This window comes from Wickerhamiella sorbophila (assembly GCF_002251995.1).
Source record: "Wickerhamiella sorbophila strain DS02 chromosome Unknown contig3, whole genome shotgun sequence".
Lineage (NCBI taxonomy): Eukaryota > Fungi > Ascomycota > Dipodascomycetes > Dipodascales > Trichomonascaceae > Wickerhamiella > Wickerhamiella sorbophila.
In genome coordinates, this window is record NW_020194004.1 from 1 (window position 1) to 18063 (window position 18063).

At 48.8% G+C, this 18063-nt stretch overlaps 14 protein-coding genes across 14 annotated transcripts; 8 read left to right on the plus strand and 6 right to left on the minus strand.

Moving 5' to 3' along the window:
• Nucleotides 1-85: 85 nt before the first annotated feature.
• On the plus strand, nucleotides 86-2389 carry B9G98_01833 (Low-affinity phosphate transporter PHO91; the record flags this gene model as incomplete). The annotated part of the gene is made up of 1 exon (XM_024808390.1): nucleotides 86-2389. A coding segment is annotated over one exon (2304 nt), but the record flags the coding sequence as incomplete, so codon positions are not given.
• Nucleotides 2390-2478: 89 nt separating this feature from the next.
• B9G98_01834 (Acetyl-CoA hydrolase) lies at nucleotides 2479-4053 on the minus strand (the record flags this gene model as incomplete). The annotated part of the gene is made up of 1 exon (XM_024808391.1): nucleotides 2479-4053. One exon carries the CDS (start codon nucleotides 4051-4053, stop codon nucleotides 2479-2481), a length of 1575 nt encoding a protein of 524 aa, XP_024664159.1.
• Nucleotides 4054-5085: 1032 nt separating this feature from the next.
• Nucleotides 5086-6174, plus strand: B9G98_01835 (Carnosine N-methyltransferase; the record flags this gene model as incomplete). Its single annotated transcript, XM_024808392.1, has 1 exon — nucleotides 5086-6174. One exon carries the CDS (start codon nucleotides 5086-5088, stop codon nucleotides 6172-6174), a length of 1089 nt encoding a protein of 362 aa, XP_024664160.1.
• On the minus strand, nucleotides 6163-8616 carry B9G98_01836 (putative inositol polyphosphate 5-phosphatase C9G1.10c; the record flags this gene model as incomplete). Its single annotated transcript, XM_024808393.1, has 1 exon — nucleotides 6163-8616. The coding sequence occupies one exon, from the start codon at nucleotides 8614-8616 to the stop codon at nucleotides 6163-6165; it is 2454 nt and encodes an 817-aa protein (XP_024664161.1).
• A 255-nt stretch (nucleotides 8617-8871) lies between these two features.
• Nucleotides 8872-9390, minus strand: B9G98_01837 (hypothetical protein; the record flags this gene model as incomplete). The annotated part of the gene is made up of 1 exon (XM_024808394.1): nucleotides 8872-9390. The coding sequence occupies one exon, from the start codon at nucleotides 9388-9390 to the stop codon at nucleotides 8872-8874; it is 519 nt and encodes a 172-aa protein (XP_024664162.1).
• A 224-nt stretch (nucleotides 9391-9614) lies between these two features.
• On the minus strand, nucleotides 9615-11291 carry B9G98_01838 (hypothetical protein; the record flags this gene model as incomplete). Its single annotated transcript, XM_024808395.1, has 1 exon — nucleotides 9615-11291. One exon carries the CDS (start codon nucleotides 11289-11291, stop codon nucleotides 9615-9617), a length of 1677 nt encoding a protein of 558 aa, XP_024664163.1.
• Nucleotides 11292-11344: 53 nt separating this feature from the next.
• Nucleotides 11345-11656, plus strand: B9G98_01839 (Tubulin-specific chaperone A; the record flags this gene model as incomplete). Its single annotated transcript, XM_024808396.1, has 1 exon — nucleotides 11345-11656. One exon carries the CDS (start codon nucleotides 11345-11347, stop codon nucleotides 11654-11656), a length of 312 nt encoding a protein of 103 aa, XP_024664164.1.
• Nucleotides 11657-11671: 15 nt separating this feature from the next.
• Nucleotides 11672-12673, minus strand: B9G98_01840 (GPN-loop GTPase 2; the record flags this gene model as incomplete). Its single annotated transcript, XM_024808397.1, has 1 exon — nucleotides 11672-12673. The coding sequence occupies one exon, from the start codon at nucleotides 12671-12673 to the stop codon at nucleotides 11672-11674; it is 1002 nt and encodes a 333-aa protein (XP_024664165.1).
• Nucleotides 12674-12764: 91 nt separating this feature from the next.
• On the plus strand, nucleotides 12765-13652 carry B9G98_01841 (26S proteasome regulatory subunit rpn-8; the record flags this gene model as incomplete). The annotated part of the gene is made up of 1 exon (XM_024808398.1): nucleotides 12765-13652. One exon carries the CDS (start codon nucleotides 12765-12767, stop codon nucleotides 13650-13652), a length of 888 nt encoding a protein of 295 aa, XP_024664166.1.
• Nucleotides 13653-13803: 151 nt separating this feature from the next.
• B9G98_01842 (hypothetical protein) lies at nucleotides 13804-14766 on the plus strand (the record flags this gene model as incomplete). The annotated part of the gene is made up of 1 exon (XM_024808399.1): nucleotides 13804-14766. One exon carries the CDS (start codon nucleotides 13804-13806, stop codon nucleotides 14764-14766), a length of 963 nt encoding a protein of 320 aa, XP_024664167.1.
• Nucleotides 14767-14826: 60 nt separating this feature from the next.
• Nucleotides 14827-15393, plus strand: B9G98_01843 (hypothetical protein; the record flags this gene model as incomplete). Its single annotated transcript, XM_024808400.1, has 1 exon — nucleotides 14827-15393. One exon carries the CDS (start codon nucleotides 14827-14829, stop codon nucleotides 15391-15393), a length of 567 nt encoding a protein of 188 aa, XP_024664168.1.
• Nucleotides 15390-15893, minus strand: B9G98_01844 (Translation machinery-associated protein 16; the record flags this gene model as incomplete). Its single annotated transcript, XM_024808401.1, has 1 exon — nucleotides 15390-15893. One exon carries the CDS (start codon nucleotides 15891-15893, stop codon nucleotides 15390-15392), a length of 504 nt encoding a protein of 167 aa, XP_024664169.1.
• A 291-nt stretch (nucleotides 15894-16184) lies between these two features.
• Nucleotides 16185-16778, plus strand: B9G98_01845 (hypothetical protein; the record flags this gene model as incomplete). The annotated part of the gene is made up of 1 exon (XM_024808402.1): nucleotides 16185-16778. The coding sequence occupies one exon, from the start codon at nucleotides 16185-16187 to the stop codon at nucleotides 16776-16778; it is 594 nt and encodes a 197-aa protein (XP_024664170.1).
• Nucleotides 16779-17090: 312 nt separating this feature from the next.
• B9G98_01846 (MIOREX complex component 10) lies at nucleotides 17091-18017 on the plus strand (the record flags this gene model as incomplete). Its single annotated transcript, XM_024808403.1, has 1 exon — nucleotides 17091-18017. The coding sequence occupies one exon, from the start codon at nucleotides 17091-17093 to the stop codon at nucleotides 18015-18017; it is 927 nt and encodes a 308-aa protein (XP_024664171.1).
• Between the last annotated feature and the right edge of the window lie 46 nt (nucleotides 18018-18063).

Below are 18063 nucleotides of genomic sequence, written 5' to 3' on the forward strand. Positions count from 1 at the left end.
TTCGGCTATCACACTTGCATGCTTAGCTTATACACTGACTGAACGAGATACCGTCCCCCTCGTACCACTTGCGTCTCGACCAAGAGCTGCCATGAAATTCAGCTCAGCTCTACAATTTAATGCCGTTCCCGAATGGCGTGACAACTATGTTGACTATGGAGCGCTCAAAAAGCTTCTGTATGCTTTGGAAAAAGAGAGCCTGCGTCCTCCGAATGGACAAGAATCCGCGGCATTGATGGCCCGTGATCCTGAGCCTGCTTTTACACAAGCATTAAACCAACAGCTCAAGAAAGTGGATTCTTTCTATCAGACTGAAGAGGTCAAAACATACGAAAAAGAAGATGCATTATGCGAGGAGGTGTCCGCTTTTGATTTTCCGGGTAGTCCAGTTTTGGAACCAGGCACTTCTACAAATCCGGGCATACGCAGTGAGGCATCCGATTCCAGTGAAAATGAAATGAACACGTCGACGTTGGGAGCTGCACATCGACGGAAACGAAAGAACAGCACTGCTCGCAAGATGGACCATCACGATGAGTTCTCGTACAGACGCATTTCTCTAAAACGCGAACTGATTTCAATGTACGTTTCGCTCAACGAGCTGTCTACATTTGTTGATATTAACAAAACGGGGTTTAGGAAGATTCTCAAAAAGTTCGATAAAACACTTGGACTGAGTCTCCTGCCAATCTACACTGAAGAGGTCATCAAACAAACGCATATTTTCAAATCGTCAACTCAGGATGAGCTAGCTCGCCGTATTGATCGTGTTGTCCGGGAGTATGCCGATCTAGTATTAAATGGCGATGAGGTCTTGGCAGCTGAAACCTTGAAAGGTTATCTCAGGGAGCATGTGGTATATGAACGCAATACCGTCTGGCGTGACATGATTGGTATGGAGCGCCATACACAGGCAGTTGGTACGGATAAAGAACAAATGCCGCATTCTCGAATCCGCGTTTGTGGAATTGCGTTACCAGACTCCTTCAGTAATCCTGCAATTTACAAGCTGACTCTCATTTCTACAATATTCTTGCTCTTGCTTGCATTTCCAGTGCTCCAGTCAAGGCCCCAATCCAACTGCTTCGCCATTGTTATTGCTGCATCCCTGCTTTGGGCGACTGAAGCAATTCCGTTATTTGTCACTTCGTTACTAGTCCCGTTGTTAGTAGTGGTTCTACGCGTTCCTGTCGATAACCATGGCCACGCTTTGACAGCTAAGCAAGCTTCTGATTTCGTGTTTTCGAAAATGTGGTCTCCTGTGATCACCGTTCTACTAGGTGGCTTCACGCTGGCAGCTGCGCTTTCCAAGTACAATATTGCCAAAGCAATGGCAGTCATGATTCTGTCCAGATCGGGAACCAATCCCAGGGTTATAGTTTTGGTTCTTATGTTTGTCGCCGCTTTTCTTTGCATGTGGATCAGTAACGTTGCTGCTCCAGTTCTATTATATTCCGTCGCTCAACCTTTGTTGCGAACCCTTCCTACTGGCGATGGCTTTGCCAAGGCTATTATTCTGGGAATTGCTTTGGCTTCTAACGTTGGTGGAATGGCATCACCGATTGCCAGTCCGCAAAATATCATCGCCTTGCAAAATATGACCCCAGAACTCTCATGGACTGAATGGTTCTCCATCAGTCTTCCTGTTTGTATTTTGAGCATCACTTTGGTTTGGCTTTTGCTAGTCTTAACCTTCCCCCCTTCAAGTGATGCGAGTGCCATGGGCCACATTCGGGATCACGCAGATAAGTTTTCATTTGTCCATTATTATATTTTGGGGGTTACCGTATTGACAATCGCATTGTGGTGTTTGGAGCATCAAGCTGAGTTCATAGTTGGTGATATGGGTATTCTTGGGTTTGTACCTATTATCCTTCTATTTGGCCCCGGCATCCTTTCTGCTGCAGACTTCAACAATTTCTTGTGGACAATTATTGCCTTGGCTATGGGTGGTGTTACGATGGGCAAAGCTGTGGAGTCCTGTGGCTTGCTGGCTACGGTGGCTACGGCGATTGAGGCACAAGTGAGAGGGCTGAGTCTGTTCAGCGTTGTCCTTGTGTTTGGCTTCATGATTCTGGTTATTGCTAGTTTCATTTCTCATACTGTTGCCGCATTGATTGTACTTCCATTAGTGAAATCAATCGGCGAGGAGATGACAGACCCTCACCCGCGGGTGCTTGTGATGATATCCGCCTTCCTATGCTCGGCCGCAATGGCTCTTCCCACCTCTGGATTCCCCAATGTTACTGCGATTTGCATGACGGATGAGTTTGGTGTACCTTATCTGACAGTAATGGATTTCATTACTCGTGGTATCCCAGCATCCGTCTTAGTGTATATTGTAGTCGTGTTGGTCGGCTATGCCATCTCCCGATGGATTGGCTTGTAGGAACTGACCAAAAAGAGGTTCTTTTAAGGAAATTTCGTTACTACAGGGTTGGTAAAAGTACGTATAAAGTGATCGTGATCAAGATAGGTTTACCAAGACTTGAGCTTCATGGTGCCGTTTTCAGCGAGGTTTGCCTGCATCTTGAAAACGGAAGACAAGACCTGAGGCTCGTGGAGGCTGCGAGTCTTAGTGCAGTAATTCTCAGCAAATTCAACGTAGTCCAAGAGCTGATCCTTGAAGTCAGGGTGGGCACAGTTCTTAATGATGGCCCGAGAGCGCTCGCGAGGAGCAAGGCCACGAAGATCAGCCAAGCCCTGGTCAGTCACGACGACGTCAAGATCGTGTTCGGTGTGGTCGACATGGGTAGCCATGGGTACAATGCATGAAATACCAGTGGGATCAGTCTTGGTAGGACGAGCGGAGGGAGTATGCATGATGGAGAGCTTAGCGTTACGCAAGAAGTCACCAGAGCCACCAAGACCGTTAAGCATGCGGGAGCCATTGACGCAAGTGGAATTGGCCTGGCCATAAATATCAACCTCCACTGGTGTGTTCATAGCGATAACGCCCAAGCGACGGATAATCTCGGGGTGGTTAGAAATGTACTGGGAGCGGAGTAAGATCTTCTGCTTGAACTCATCAAAGTTGGCAAAGAAGCGCTTGAAACCGGCCTGAGTAAGACGAACAGAGGTAGATGTAGCAAAGTTGAGCTTGCCGTTCTCCAAGAAGTCAAGGAAACTGTCCTGGAAGACCTCAGTCCAGACGTTCAGGTTCTCGAAAGAAGAAGAAGCAAGACCCTCGACGACGGCATTAGCAATGTTACCAATGCCGGACTGCAGGGGCAGCAAGTTTTCAGGCATACGGCCCTGCTTGACCTCATTTTGGAAGAAGTGCACCAAATGGTTGGCGATAGCTTGGGACATGGCGTCACTGGGCGTATTGTCTGGAACCGAATCGCGAGCATCAGACTCGATGATAGCCAAGATCTTGTCTGGATTCACAGGAATACCAGGAGTTCCGAAGCGATCAGTGACAGAAGTGACAGGGAAAGGTGTGCGGAAGGGAGGGTTCTCAGGCATCTGGATATCGTGCAGACCGTAGAATGATGGGATGCTGGTATTGATCTCAATAATCACCTTGTCAGCGTAAGCAACAAGCTCAGGGGCAGCACCAACAGAGGGGCCCAAAATGATCTGGCCATTCTCATCGATGCCCGTAGCCTCAACGAGAGCAACATCGATCGAGTTGCGACGAGCAGGATCAGCACGATCCTTGGTGTAGAAACCGTAGCACAGATCCTGGGGAACCATGCTGAGGTGTTTATCAAAGAATAATGTAGAGCCCTCGTTGATAACCTTCTGGATCGGCTTGCCAACCTGATGGGGGGTTCGGCGTTTGAGCATTCCCAGGGAAGCCCAACGGCCCTCGACGTCGGTGTCGGTCGAGGCTCCGGTGATCAAGGTGAACCGGAGTTTGTTTTGAAGCTTGTTTTTTTCGACGTGATCAGCCAAAGCAACGGGTACGACTTTCGGTCCACCGACGCCAGTAAAACCGGACCAACCCATGTACATGTCATTTTCGAAAAAGGGAACAACCTCCTCGACAGTGCGAAGCTTGTTGAGCAAAGCGGGGTTCTTAATTCTGGATTTGAGGATAGCGCTCATTTTTGGTTTCAATCAAGCAAGGTTTCGAATCGAGCAAAATAGCAGATCAGGGCTGCGAACCCTTTTATATCTACGGCCCGTATCATGCCTGCGTCAGCCGGTTGGGACCCGTCACCCAACCAGAGCGAGGACATGCATGACTCGGGGTAGGCGCAGCTAACAGCCAGAAGGTCTCGCAGGTCGAGTCATTGGTCCATTTGGATCGGGATTTTATACTTTATTTACCACCGGAGTTTTACAGATACTATAGACCAGGGTGATGGCACGAATCTCCGGACAAGTGAGGTACTCCAGTAGAGTCGTCCAGCTCGTCCGTAGGATTGGTTTTGGCGTTGAAATCCCCTATGTGGTTTGGGCACGGAGACGCCGATTCGACGTCGTCCTACCCGGCGCAGTGTTTTTCGGAATAAGCGACGGTTCGTGCTGCGGATAATAGGGCGGTCTGTCATGGGTGCGTAGTAGCGGTTGGATGGGGGTCCTTACACCAGCGAGCAGCTTTTCATTGTGAAATTCTAATGCACTTGTTATTTTTATGCTTTGTTAGGCGATTCTACAATGCGGGGTCCCCACAAACCAATGCTACTTGCCCATTTTGCATAATTCCCCATGTAGGGTTTCTTGCGTGAAATTTATTTTCTGATCCACTCCCGCGAGTAACCGACAGATATGCAGGAGCCGCAACTGTGCACCCGCGGCATTTACTATAATTTAATAAACCCCACCGGGGTCTCGTTTCATCTACGTTACCACGCTAAATACCCATATTCACTTCTGCACACCATCTGTGAGTCACAGTGCCTAGCTCTTGTCACGATACTTGCTGCGTCCATAGTTGCTTTTTCCCCCTCGCTATTGGTCGGCTTACTACATTAGGCAGGTCCCACCGGTCCTTGAGACCGTCTTGATCCATGGGGGTGCTGGGTACAATGACTCGGGGAGTATTACCTATCCCACCTAGGTGCGCAAGTCAAAATCAGAAATAACTCGGTAGCAATCCTGAAAGGTTAATCGAGGCTCGACTTTACGAGTTCCATGCCATACATAATAGGGGTTGTTCTGATTATTTCGTTGGTGGTCTTGGCAGCTATGCGTGTTGCCTGGACACGCCAAGGGTCGTTCTTGCCCAAATGGTCCTCTTCGCCGGTTGACCAAGAACGGACCAAAATTCTCCGAGCCATAGTGGGGCTCCAACGGTTTGAGGACATTGCAAATGCTGCTGTGGATCGGCGCAAAACACTTTTTTTCCGTTTAACTAGGAACCAACAACATGAAGCGACACCCACCTATGATCGTTATCGTCAAGTGAGGAACTGCATACCATCGAACGCCAGGGTGATCGAAACGCTGGTAGAAGAGGCAGTAAAAGAATTTGAGGTAACCGCGTTCGAACTGCTGCGAGCTTATCCTGCATCAAACTATGAAGTCCTGGATACTTTCAATCATTTGGTTCGGGACTGGTCCAAAACAACAAAGAATAGTCGTGAAAAGCTTTTTGAGCCTATCTTGTGTCAATTGACTACTTTAGTACCGCCTAAAGATGCTAGGGTACTCGTTCCAGGCTCGGGGGTTGGTGCTTTGGCGCACAGAATCTCCCAGCATGGCTATACCGTAGACGCGGTTGAATTCAGCGCAGTTATGCATTTATCTGCCCAATTTGCAACGAGAGCGCAACGAAGCTACAGCATTTACCCTTATTTATTAGAGTTTTCCCACCTGAGACACGCACAAGATCAGCTAGAACAATCCGACCTCGTTCTGGAAGACTCCAATGCCAATTTCCATTTTGCGAACTTTCTCACTTTTGACCGAGGATACTATTATAACGCAATTGTTACACTTTTCTTTATTGACACCGCCGAAAATGCTATTGACTACATTGATCGCATTGGCACTATGCTAGCCCCCGGAGGCCGATGGATCAACTACGGTCCCTTGAAGTGGGGGACGGCTCCAAAGGTCGAGTTCGCTATGGACGAACTACTGGATCTGCTGAGGCGCAAAGGATGGGTCATTGAACAAACCTTTGAAGGCACAAATAGATACAGCGGCTCGTCCAAAAGTCTATGGGAAGCGCAGTACCGGATCTGCGGTTGGGTTGCTAGACGCGAATCATTTAGTTAAATAGAGTTTGGCTTTTATTTTCAGGTTGCACATGACAGGACGATGGTCCGAATCATACGCCTCCAAACTGTCGTATACCACAGGCTCCACGCTCGAGCCCCGATACAGGATTCTGTCACACCATGATGGAACACGCTGTTTGTCGCTTGAATCATAACGATTTGACCCGACGTCGAATTTGTAAGTTGGAGGGAACTGTATGGGTGTTTCATGGAAGCCAGCCAAGACGAATCTTGGGTTTTTTGTCAACTGTCGTCCTAGCTGGTCATATGCAAACAGCTTATCCCACGATTTTGATTGAATGAGCTTGATGGCATTTTCCCGAACCGTGTTTATGCGATAATTCGTGTCGCCAAAAAAGAAGCAGTATTCGTGGTCAAGTGGTCGCAACTTTGCGTGCCTTTCATGTTCTTCACCGCCACTTACTATTGTTTCCGCATCTTTATTCCTTTGCAAGGTGCTTGATTGTCCAGCAGCTAAATGCACATTAACGAAAGATAGAGTGCTGTCGAAAATGTCCATGCATATAACCGTAGCACCTTTGTTTCCGTGAAGACCGCCGAACCCGGTTTTTACAACATTGGTAGTCACGTTTTTTACTGAAGCAACAAGCTTTTGTGAGATGAAAACGCAGCTATACAGACCAACCAGTGCTCTGTCTGCTGCAAGTTCATATTCTTCTTCCAAGAGCTGGCTGAGGAAGCGCCGCCATGCTTTGTGTTCATGTTCCATATCATCTTCGATTTTGATCAGGTTCTTGGCAGTCTTGGACTTGTTATCGAGCTCAACTACTTCCTGAAACCCAAATACAATGATATCTGCCGGGTATTTTGAGCTGAGTTCACGCCAGAAAACATGCTCGTTCACATCATTGGGCTTGGCACATCCCACGTTCCAAGTGAAAATCTGAACCTTGAGATCTTTGAAAGCCGCAGTTTCGTCGAGCTGTTTTTGGTTTTCCAAAGCTCTCATATCTTGGCGCAAACCAGATTCCCACACGCCTACTGAATCATTAGTTGAGCCGGAAAGAACCAGCTCTGCTTCTTCAGAGGCAACCAGCATGGTGACAGGTCCCGAATGAGCTTTCCACTCTTTTAAGAGAGTTGCATCGTGCTCTATGAGGTCAACCACCAGAATACTACCAGTACGAAGCCCGATCCAGTAGTAGGGTCCAGCTTTCACTATGCTCAAGACACCAGAGTAGCCGAGAGTCACTGTTGCGGTTAACGTAAAATTGCGATACACCGAAATGGTACCATCGTTGTGGCCCAGAACAGTGGGCTCATCAATGCCGCCTGCACACCCGCAAGAATATTCACCCACGGTAGATGAGCTTCGCTCGCCATACTCAATTGCATGGGGTAAGACTTGGAAACCTCCTCTTAGCAGAAGCGGGTCGTGGACATATGCTTGACGGTTCTTCATGACCCACAAATAAGGGCTTTTGTAGGTCGCGTATTTGAAAGTGGAAATAACGCGATGGACCTGATGAGGGCGCGACAAATCGTTTGGGTTCCAAACACTTAGCTTTCCATCTATACTCAACGCCAGCACATAGCCGTCATCGTACCACATGTGAGAAATGGGACGGCGATGATGTTTTCCATTCTCCTCAACGTATCCGGATAAGTTAGGGTCCACGATGCAAATCCGGCCATCACGCATACCAAGCCAAACCTCGTTTCCAACTTGAACAGACGAAACGACCTTATCCGTAGATTTGGACCATACCGTCTCTAAAGTATGAGCATTATATATGGCACATGAACCACCACCTGCGCATATATAGTCTTGGTCAATACTTAGGCTCGTAAGGCCACGCTTGACAGAAATAGGGGGTCCCCCTGCAGCAGGGGGCCAGCTATTTACTGTCTTTGTGCGCAAGATTAGCTTTTCTGGCGTGGAAGCTTGATTTCTAGATGGCGGAGGCGGCATCATAGGCTGTGGAGGAGCTGCTGCGGGCTGCGGCTGGGGAGGCAAAGGGCGGGGAACAGGCTCTTGAGCCATTGGTGGAGCAGGAGCAGGACTCGGACTTACCTGATAATCTGGGTATACTTCTGTAGGATTCGGCGGCGGATTTGCCACAGGTTGGCCATAGTATGATGGTGTTCGGCTGGGAATTCGCGGTGGTAGCGGGGGAGCCGCTGACGCAGACCGGGCCGTCTCTGTCGACTCTGGTTCTGGACTGGCCAATTGTTCTACGGTTCCAGACTGTTTGCCATAATAGTGTTCGGGTTGTTTTCGAACTGGCTTCTCCGACAGAGCTATGCTTTCTGTTGAGCTGGCCGCTTCTGATGCTGTGGATGAAGGGACCCTGCTGGGAACCGGGGAAAACGACTGGGCTCTCTTTTTGAGTACAACGGCTTTGAGATCTTTTGGTTTAGCCGGGATTGGCGGCGGCGTTCTGGTTGTTTTTTCTTCAGCGTTCAGTCGCTCCGACATGATCGGACACTGATAAATGGTGATGTCTGTGTTGGGAGGTTAAACTCGATCTGAGCATTGATTTGATGCAGTGGCTGAAACACCGATACTCGGGAGATAACTTTGGACGAACCCTTAAGGCACATGTTTATATAACAGGACCACCGTTGATATGTATAAAAAAGTAGAGCACCACCGGCTAAGAAAGCCGATGGGGAGTAAGTGGCTTGTGGGACATAACCTAGATCAAACTATAATATGCTGCACCATAAAAAGCTAAGACCATTTGAGGTGCTTTGGACCGTATCCTTTTCTTGTACTTAACCCCTCTAGCCGAAGTCGTTTGACGGATCCAGCCGGAGCGGCGGGTTGGGCTGGTGGGGCGAAGCTCGGAATGGCTGAAAGAGGCCTAGGGACCGCTCTAGTTGCAGTATTATTAGAGTTTTGCAGAGCTGCTGCACCAATTGGTGCCTTATCCAATTTTAACGAGGGTGCAGTTGACTGGGAGGTCAGCAGATCGTTAAGTCTTTTAGGCCCTTCTTTCAATCTACATTTCGGGGAAGGCTTTGTTGCTTTTGTCACTCTTGGTTCAGGTCTAGGCTTGGGTTGACTCTTTTCAGGCGTAATTGACTGCACAGGATAGGGGATCATCGCGATCCCTTGAGAAACTTTTTTGGCGGAGGAGCTCTCTCGTTTTGGCTTCTTGACTAGATCTCTCAAGAGGTCCGTCAGAACAGTCAGTTGGTCCTGAATCACAGAGAGCTTATTGCAAATATCGTCGTTGTTGGTAGGCATGGGGAGCCTGGTGGATCTCCAACAAGATTATATAGGTATTGGTGGTTCCACAATAATCAATAAATTAAATTATAGATGTACCCTAGAGAACGAGCATACGTTGCAATTATACAAGATGCCAATAGATCAGGGTATATTTACTTTAGGACGCCATAATAAATGTCGATTGGACGTATTCCGCAGTTTCAAACCATCACATTCGTTTTGGCGCCCAGTGCGAAGCTTCAACGCATGCCGATTCGGGCCGCTTTGAATCTACTCACTTTTTGGGGGTTACCCTCCTCATCAATGGCTTCAACTTCCATATCTTTTTCCGTTTTTCCATATCCACCGGCCTTGTGAACAAGGCGTTGACGAAGTCGCTGATATTGTAGGCGAATCTCGCGCATATCATTAAGCTTTTCGATTTCATCGACACCAGCTGGCTCTGAATCATCACGCTCGGTAACTGCAGATAGAATTGGTTTTTCGTCTTTTAGTTGATCCAGCTCATCCTCCAAGGCGTTGTCATGCAGGGCTAAGAAATCCTCATCGGGGATCGTACTTTGGTCGAAGAGGTGGAGTGCCTCTTCCTCGAGTTCTTTTCTTAGAGCTGTGTCCTCATCTCGAATGTATCCAAGGCCTTCATAGGCCGGATCTGGCTGAGGTGTCTTGGGTGCCGACAAGGAAACAGCAGCAGGTCGAGATTCGGGTATCTTGTAGCGTCTGCTGTATGTTAACTTTGGTTTTGGTGATTTGGACGCAGACTCATTTGGCTTTTTTGACTGGGAGACTGGTCTCTCCACGACGTCGGACACCGCCCGTTTGGGAGTAGGGTTTTCTACGACGTCGAAAACAGGTCTCTCCATGACGTCGAAAACAGGTCTCTCCATGACGTCGGAAACAGGTCTCTCGACGACGTTGGAAACGGGTCCCTCCACGACTTCGGAAACAGGTCTCTTCACGACGTTGGAAACAGGATCGTCAGCCGGCCGTCCAGAAACCGACCCCTCAACTGCTTCAGTTGCAACACGAGGGGACTTGGCAACAGATGAAGTTGGAGAGTTGTTTCCGCGTCTCAACTTGAACTGAGAAACACCTCGACGCTTGGGTTCTTCCTGAACTGGCTCCTCAGGCTTGGCAGGCACTTCATGGACTTCATCAATTATTAGACCTTTACGCTCATCAGGCGACGTCTCAAATTCACGAACCACCAACGACTCAGCAAAGCGGACAGCCTTTCGATCTTCGTCCAGCCCAGGGAATTGCTTGGTGAGAAGTTGTCTTACCTTTTGAGTTTGAGGGAACAAGGAGCCATGTAGTGGCTCAGTGTCTTCATCACTATCGTCGTCGTCATCAATCTCTAATTCATCTAGATCGATGTCCATATCATCTTCATCGTCAAAATCCAGTTCATCCTGTACAAGATGCAGCTCCAATAAATCCTCCTTGGATATGCCATTGAACGTTTGTTCTTTAGGCTCAGTAATCTCCTTGATTCGTGGTTCTTCGGATTTGGGTTCCCTTGGTTCCTCCACCTTCTTTGTAGCCAATTGAGGGGTTTCATCAGGCTGGGGTCCGCTCATGGCCTTTTGCAGGTGCTCGAAAGCACTTGCTGCTCGATCAACTCGTGAGTTAATTACATTATCATCGTCGTCAAGTTCCTCAAATATGTCCATAATAGGCAGACCTTCCTCGTTGATACCTGATAAATGCTTGACTGTATCCACTTCGTTTTGCAAAACGTTGATTCGCCTCTCGAGGAAAGAGATTGCTTGATCGGGTTTCAACTCAACAAAATAGTCGTCTCCAAGGTACACTGTAACAACTTCATGGCGAACTATTTTCTCAGGTGAGTTTTTCAGCGTGGTCTGAAGCGTAATATATTCGTCCAGCCGTTTTTTAATGATTTCGAAACTCATTGGAAGACTGATTGTCGCTGAGGTAAACAAACGTCAGCCCAAACTTCCACATCATGGTAGCGCCAACACGGTCACAGATCAAGATCAAAGCTTTGCAGCGGTTAACTAAAGAGCATGAGCTCTATCTGAAAGAAGAGGTTGAGATTATGGCTCGTTTGAAGAGCCTGAAGGAGAACAATGGCGACGAGTACGAGATCAAGAAGATCCAGCAGGTTCTCGACGAAACACGGCGGGTGGTGCCCAATGTGCGCAAGCGGTTGGAGAATGAGGTTGAAGAAACCCAAAGGCTTCAGGTTGCCGATGAGGACAGGGCCGAACTCGACGAGGCGGTTGCTAAAGCTCAAGCGTACTTGACAGCTCATTAGAAAACTTATATACTTTTATTCGCCCCACTTGGTGGCCTTTATGCCTGTTTCTTGCTCAAAAGCTGCCAATTCTGCATTCCACTCGTCGGCGTCATTCATGCGATCGTCTCGTTCTTGGACGGCTGCCTGATCGTATTCCTTTTTGTGCTCGACCCATCGTTCGTGAATATCAATAGGGCCGCCCAGATAGCCTCCTTGACGTGTGGCGTCCACCCAAATTGAATCACCACCGATTTCCGTGGATCCAAACAAGTAGCCGCTAGCCTTGTCGATAACAGACAGCAGCGATATCATCGACTTTTTGTCTTCGACGGCCAGCACTTGGAAATCCACCAGACCGAAATCAGTCACCACTTCGCCAATTGCCTCTGTTAGTCTAGAAAACCTTGGTCCCATTTCCTGCTCAACGTTGGGGTATATACGCTCTAGATCCTGTACCTCCGTATAATAGTCGAGCTTGAAAGGTAGAGGCCCGTAATTCGATACAAGATCAATTTTGCTCAGCACATTGATATGAGGCAGATCAAACTGTAGCATGGTTCGCAGAGCCAGCAACAACACAGAAATGTACTGCGAGGCCGACGAGAGGTAGTAACTGTCAATCAAGTTCACAACAACAAGCCGGACCCCGAGGTCCTTTTCGAGCCGTTTGACGATATGGGCTAGTGCTCCGTGGTGGGTGAAAAGCTCGACCTGACCAGGGCAGTCAATGAGCAGATACTCTTTTGATCCGAGCTTTTTCACTTGCTCAATAAATAGGTCCGTAGACTCGTCAAGTTGTTCCAAAGCATAAATGATGCCACCATTCGGTCCTAGATTCTGCTCTTTCATGACGTCTTCCAGAGTGGTAAAGTCTCTAATGTCAAGAGCAGCGTCATAGGGTAAATGGTCATTTGCTGGATCCAGGTTGATAATCGACGGTTTCCGGCCAATTGCCGACAGAAACTGGTTCATGCCGTTGCAATAAGTTGATTTGCCCGATCCGGGGGGACCGATAATTAGCTGTCCAAACGGCATTCTCAGACTTCAGGACCCCAAAAGAAATAAAAAAAATACAGTTCTCGATCTACCCGCTCAAAAAACCGTGTGGGAGGCAAAATCACTAAGCATGCTTCCTGACAAAGTGACCGTGGCGCCTCTGGTGCTGTTATCGGTAGTAGACCATTACAATCGGTCTCAGCAAGGTGCTAATAAGCGAGTAGTTGGCGTTATTCTCGGAGACACCCGCAAGGGAGTTGTCCGAGTGGCCAACAGCTTTGCTGTTCCATTTGAGGAAGACGAGCGGAACCCGGATGTGTGGTTCCTCGATCACAACTACATTGAGGGCATGCAGGATATGTTCAAAAAGGTAAACGCGAACGAACGCCTGATTGGCTGGTACCATTCAGGCCCCAAGCTGCGCGCCGCAGATTTGCAGATTAACGAGCTGTTCAAGCGGTACACCCCCAATCCCTTGTTGTTGATTGTGGACGTCAAGCCAAAGGATGTCGGCATTCCTACGGATGCTTATATTTCGATCGAGGAGGTCAAATCCGACGGGTCAATGTCTGGCCGTACGTTTGTGCACGTTCCGTCCGCCATCTACGCTGAAGAGGCCGAGGAGATTGGTGTCGAGCATCTGCTCAGAGACATCCGCAATGCAGCAGCCGGCACGCTTTCAACCCGGCTCACTGCTCAGCTCACATCGTTGCAGGGCCTAGATGGCCGTTTGAGAGATATCGCCAACTACCTTGACCGCGTGCTCCAGGGCAAGCTGCCCGTCAACCATGTGATCCTAGGCAAGCTCCAGGACGTGCTGAACTTACTGCCTAATTTGTCGGGTGCCCATTCTGGCGAGCTAACTAAGGCATTTACTGTCAAAACTAACGATCAGCTCATGGTTGTCTACCTGAGCTCGGTCGTCCGGGCTATCATTGCTTTCCACAATATGATCGATAACAAGATCCAAAATAAAAACGTTATCCACAGTGGAGACAAAGCAGCAGCGCACAGCTAGGCCATAGATAATCCTGTAACTTTTTGCCAGTCACGCAAGGGTTATGCAGCATACGATCACGAGCGCTTACCATGCTCCGGCCTGCGTTTTTCCGCTCCTCTTTACAACATCCAAGGGCCTTGCAGACGTTCGGGGCGATAATTACTTAGATATGGACAAATTACTCGATTTGCGCGAGCTCCTTCGGGATTTCGTGTTCCGGCCAGCAATCGGTGTGACCGAGAAAGACATTCCTGATTTGAGCGGCAAAACATACCTGGTCACTGGTGCATCTAGTGGAATCGGTTTCTACTCGGCCAAGTTCTTGGCTGTAGCAGGTGCAAAAGTGTATTTAACCGGCAGATCCTTGTCCAAGCTAGAGGACTGTCTGGAGAAGATCCGCGAGCAGCAACCGTGTGCCGATGTGCACGGTTTACAGGTAGACTACAGTTCACCAGAAACAATACAGAAGAGTATTGAGCCAATTGTTCAGGAGGAAAAACTGAACGGAATCATCCACAATGCCGGAATGAATCATGCGGACGCCACAGTCACAAAGTATGGCTACACTGAGACCCTGGTCGTCAACGCCATTGGGCCGCAAATTGTGCAAAGAATTTTAGACCCCTTGCTACTGAAAACAGTACAAACCGCTGGCAAGGATAATGTACGTGTAATCTGGGTGGCTTCGTCCGCTCACTTTTTGGCTCCGCCGTGTGGCGGCATCGACTGGGACGATCTCAACAACACCGATCTTGGTGGCAGAGGATACGCATACTACGGTGAGACTAAAACGTTTTCTATTTACCAAGCGATTCTGTGGGGCCAAAAGTACCTTTATGACGGCATTGTGAGCGTAGCAGTGCACCCCGGCATCATTACATCGGATATTCGCCGGAACGCGCCAGGGCAGAAATCTCCCTACGAGATCTTCTGCCGACCTACGGAATACGGTGCCTATGCGGAAATCATGCCTCTGTTTATAAAACTTTCGTCAGCTCGCAATGGCACGTACTTTGTGCCGTTCGGCCAGCGGGCGCGGATCCGAGAAGACATCGAGCTAGCAGCGTACGGTCCTCGCGGCCGAAAGGCCTGGAGATGGCTCCAAAAAGAATCAGGCAAGTATATTCAGTAATAAAATTTGTTCTATCGTCTCATAAACCACTGCTCGACTGCGGGGTAGTCAGCTTTACAAATGCCTGGCCGGCCGAGTTTGCTGGCTCAGGCAGGCAGAATGCTGGGGCAGAAGCCCGCGAGCAAAGAAAGCGTTGCGAGGCTAGAGGCAATGCTGAATGATCAGCAAACCAAGATCCACGAGAAACAGGACCAGTCGTTCCTGGCCAGACGGGACATGGAATATAGCCAATCTCAAGATCGCGCATATCCCCGGACCTTTGAAAACAAGCAGTTTTTCACCCCGCATTTACAACGATCAAAGCAGCTGGAAGACGATCCAGTGGTAAGAGAGTATGTCATGGTGCTTGGCAATGGCATGATTGTGCGACAGAGCCAGAAATCCCGAACTATTCCGCTGGAACAGGACCCACCAGCCCTTCCTCCAATAGCGCGGGATCGAATTAGAGAGCTCGAGTCCCAAGGTTGGCTAGTCACAGGCCACAATGCAGATATGGTGGAGATGGAGCGGCTATACAACCCGCAGACGCAAGCGCGGGACGCTACCATGCGGGCGGCCAAAAAGTATGCCATTGGGGTGATATCGTTAACTATAGCAGTCTACGTGGGTCAGTTTTTCTGGGATTAGCAAGGCTCGGAGGCGTCGCGAGCAATCCGGATTGAAACAAGTGTATTTGTTCCTCCCACGCTGCCCTTCCAAGCTTTCAATGCTTTGACCACCTGAGGATCTCTAAGATCAGGCAGGGTGAACCCGTCATTATATTCACGATCGTCGTATTCCAATTGCATTTGCAGACTATCCTGTCGCGACGAAGACGGTCTGCCCGGCCGCCTTTGTGATTTCAGCTGATCTAGCTCGTCGCTATTTCTTTCAATATAGGCCACAATCATATCATGAATTTCGGGAATAGTGTAGGATTCTTGCTCGATTTTTTCAATAAAAGACTTGAAAAAATGCAGCCTCAGTAGTTTTTGACTTTGGGCATCTGATCTCATAGATTTGTTGGTCTGTAGCTTGTCCTGTCGTAATTGAGCTCGTGTGAGCTGCTTGATTTTGCGTCCTTTGGGGTGCAACTTCGTCCCTCCCTTTTGCTTTTGGACTTTCCCAAGCGATTTTGCAATAGGCATTGGATATGGTTAGTCTAAGGATTTTTTTCTCTTCACTCTAAATAAACCGCTGACAGATAAAGCCCTATACGCTTAGTCATACAATACACCTCGGGGTCTGCGGGGTCTGCGGGGTCTGCGGGGTCGAGAGCGCGGGAAAAAGGCTGCCTACTTGCAGTTCTCTTTCATGTGGTCGCGAAAACTTCCAAATCTCCAACAGAACAGCAAGAGATGTCAATCGCCCCTTCAGCTCTGATCGCCCGCTGCTGACTTAAGCCGGTGTGGGCTGCGTGTTTCTAACTTAAACAATTAATGCCCCGATACAGTGTAAAGACGTTGATTGAACTGAGCGACTCAGAGCTTGTCTCGAAGCCAGAATTCAAGTTCTCGAGTTTCGAAAAAGTGGACCCAGCATCCTATCACGCCGACGTCCACCGACCCCGTCGTCGCTCGAGCAATCACCATCACCAGCGTCCGGCGCCTCCAGTTGCGATTATTCCTAACCATATTCTCGCTGCTAGCAAAGAGGGCACGCCCGCATCGTCTGCAGTGGTAGAAGAAGAGAACGAGGACGAATCCGAAGAGGGCACCCCCGACGGCGACGACGAGCTGGCTGCTCATTACTTTTTGCGACGCCAGGAGCTCAACAAGAAGAAGGTACCTCAGGCAAACCACCCTCATGGTACGACTGGGGTTCAACTGAGCTATGCAGCTGCTTTGGCCCACACTTCGACCATTGGGCGTCACCCGCTGGAGGGTGAGAACGACAATGCTGTAGGCGACGAAGAGGAAGCTGGCGACGAAGGCTGGATTAGTGTTAGCCAGCATAAACCTCGTCGCAAGAGCTTTTCTGATCGACGGGCCCGAGGCTCGTTCTCGCGCTGGCGCAGAGATAGCTCGGAGTAAGCTACGATCAGCAGGACACATTAACTATTAGGCGCGGGGTTTACCAGCCTCCATTGTCTTTTTTTCGCCCCTCTACCTATCCTTGTACGTCAAGTGAGAATGCTCTTCTTTTGCTAGCATTATGACCAGTGGATCAGGAAATGGCGAGCTCCTCCTGGCACTGGCCAGTAAGCCCTCTTACTCCGTATTGGCGTCCGGTAATTGAGCTTTATGTCGATCAATTTAAAATCTTTTAGTATACAATGAAACGTATATATTGTATTCACTTATGAGTTCAGTTCCCTCCTAATCCGCTCTCTTGATTATCAATCCATGTTCCCCGGCTATCGAGTTTCGGGTCCGTTCCGCCGCTGGGCGAGTACGTCGCCTCAATCGGCCAAGATTCGCAAAATATTGAGGAGACAGGTCCCAGAAGTACCCAAATTTGTACAATCTTGTGTCTCCGCGTCGAAATGTGCTCACTATAACCTTCCCCAGGCGGTGTCGCTGCTCACTGGCCAGGGCCACTATAGCCGAATGCTCGAGAGCGGCGATTTCGCACACGCTATATTAGACGAAACAGATGTGTTTGTTTTGAAAAATGGTGTCGTTGTGGCCTGGAATATGGAGGAAGATACAGTTGTTAAAAAGCTGCTGCCTTTACTGAGGCTTGCCGAGTTGGGATCATTTCAAGATGTCGAAACAGAAGATATGGACTATGTGGAGGAAGAAACACCTCAAGATGTACGGTCTGGTATGATTGGTGATGTTATTTATATTCATGGATTCACGGCAGAACAACGGCTGCTTGACAAGGTTGCTTTTTCGTCCGGACTCGCCCGTCACACCAAGTTAAGTGCTCTGGAAATGTCCAGCGAGAAACTAATCAAAAACGTCGAAGTCATCTCCAAATCGATGGCTGAAGGAACCGAAACAGGCCTGGATATGAAGGCGGTGGAGCGTTTGACTGGCCGGTTGTTACAGATCCGCGGAGTCTTGAACTTGTATTCAGATATCACAGAGACTCCAGACCAGTTTTGGTCACAGCCAGAGCTCGAAAGTTTATATGAACTGGTCAGTCGTAAACTCGATGTGTCTGAACGCATCGAAATCCTGAATAAAAAGCTCGACTACGTTGCAGATATGGTTTCGATTTTACGCACCCATCTGAGCGAAAAGAATAGTGTGCGTCTCGAATGGATGATTATTATTCTCATTACAGTTGAGGTTGTATTTGAAATGCGCCATCTGGTTCTCTGAGGTGGCGGGTTTGTATGTATATAGGAGATAAAATGTGACGGCGTTT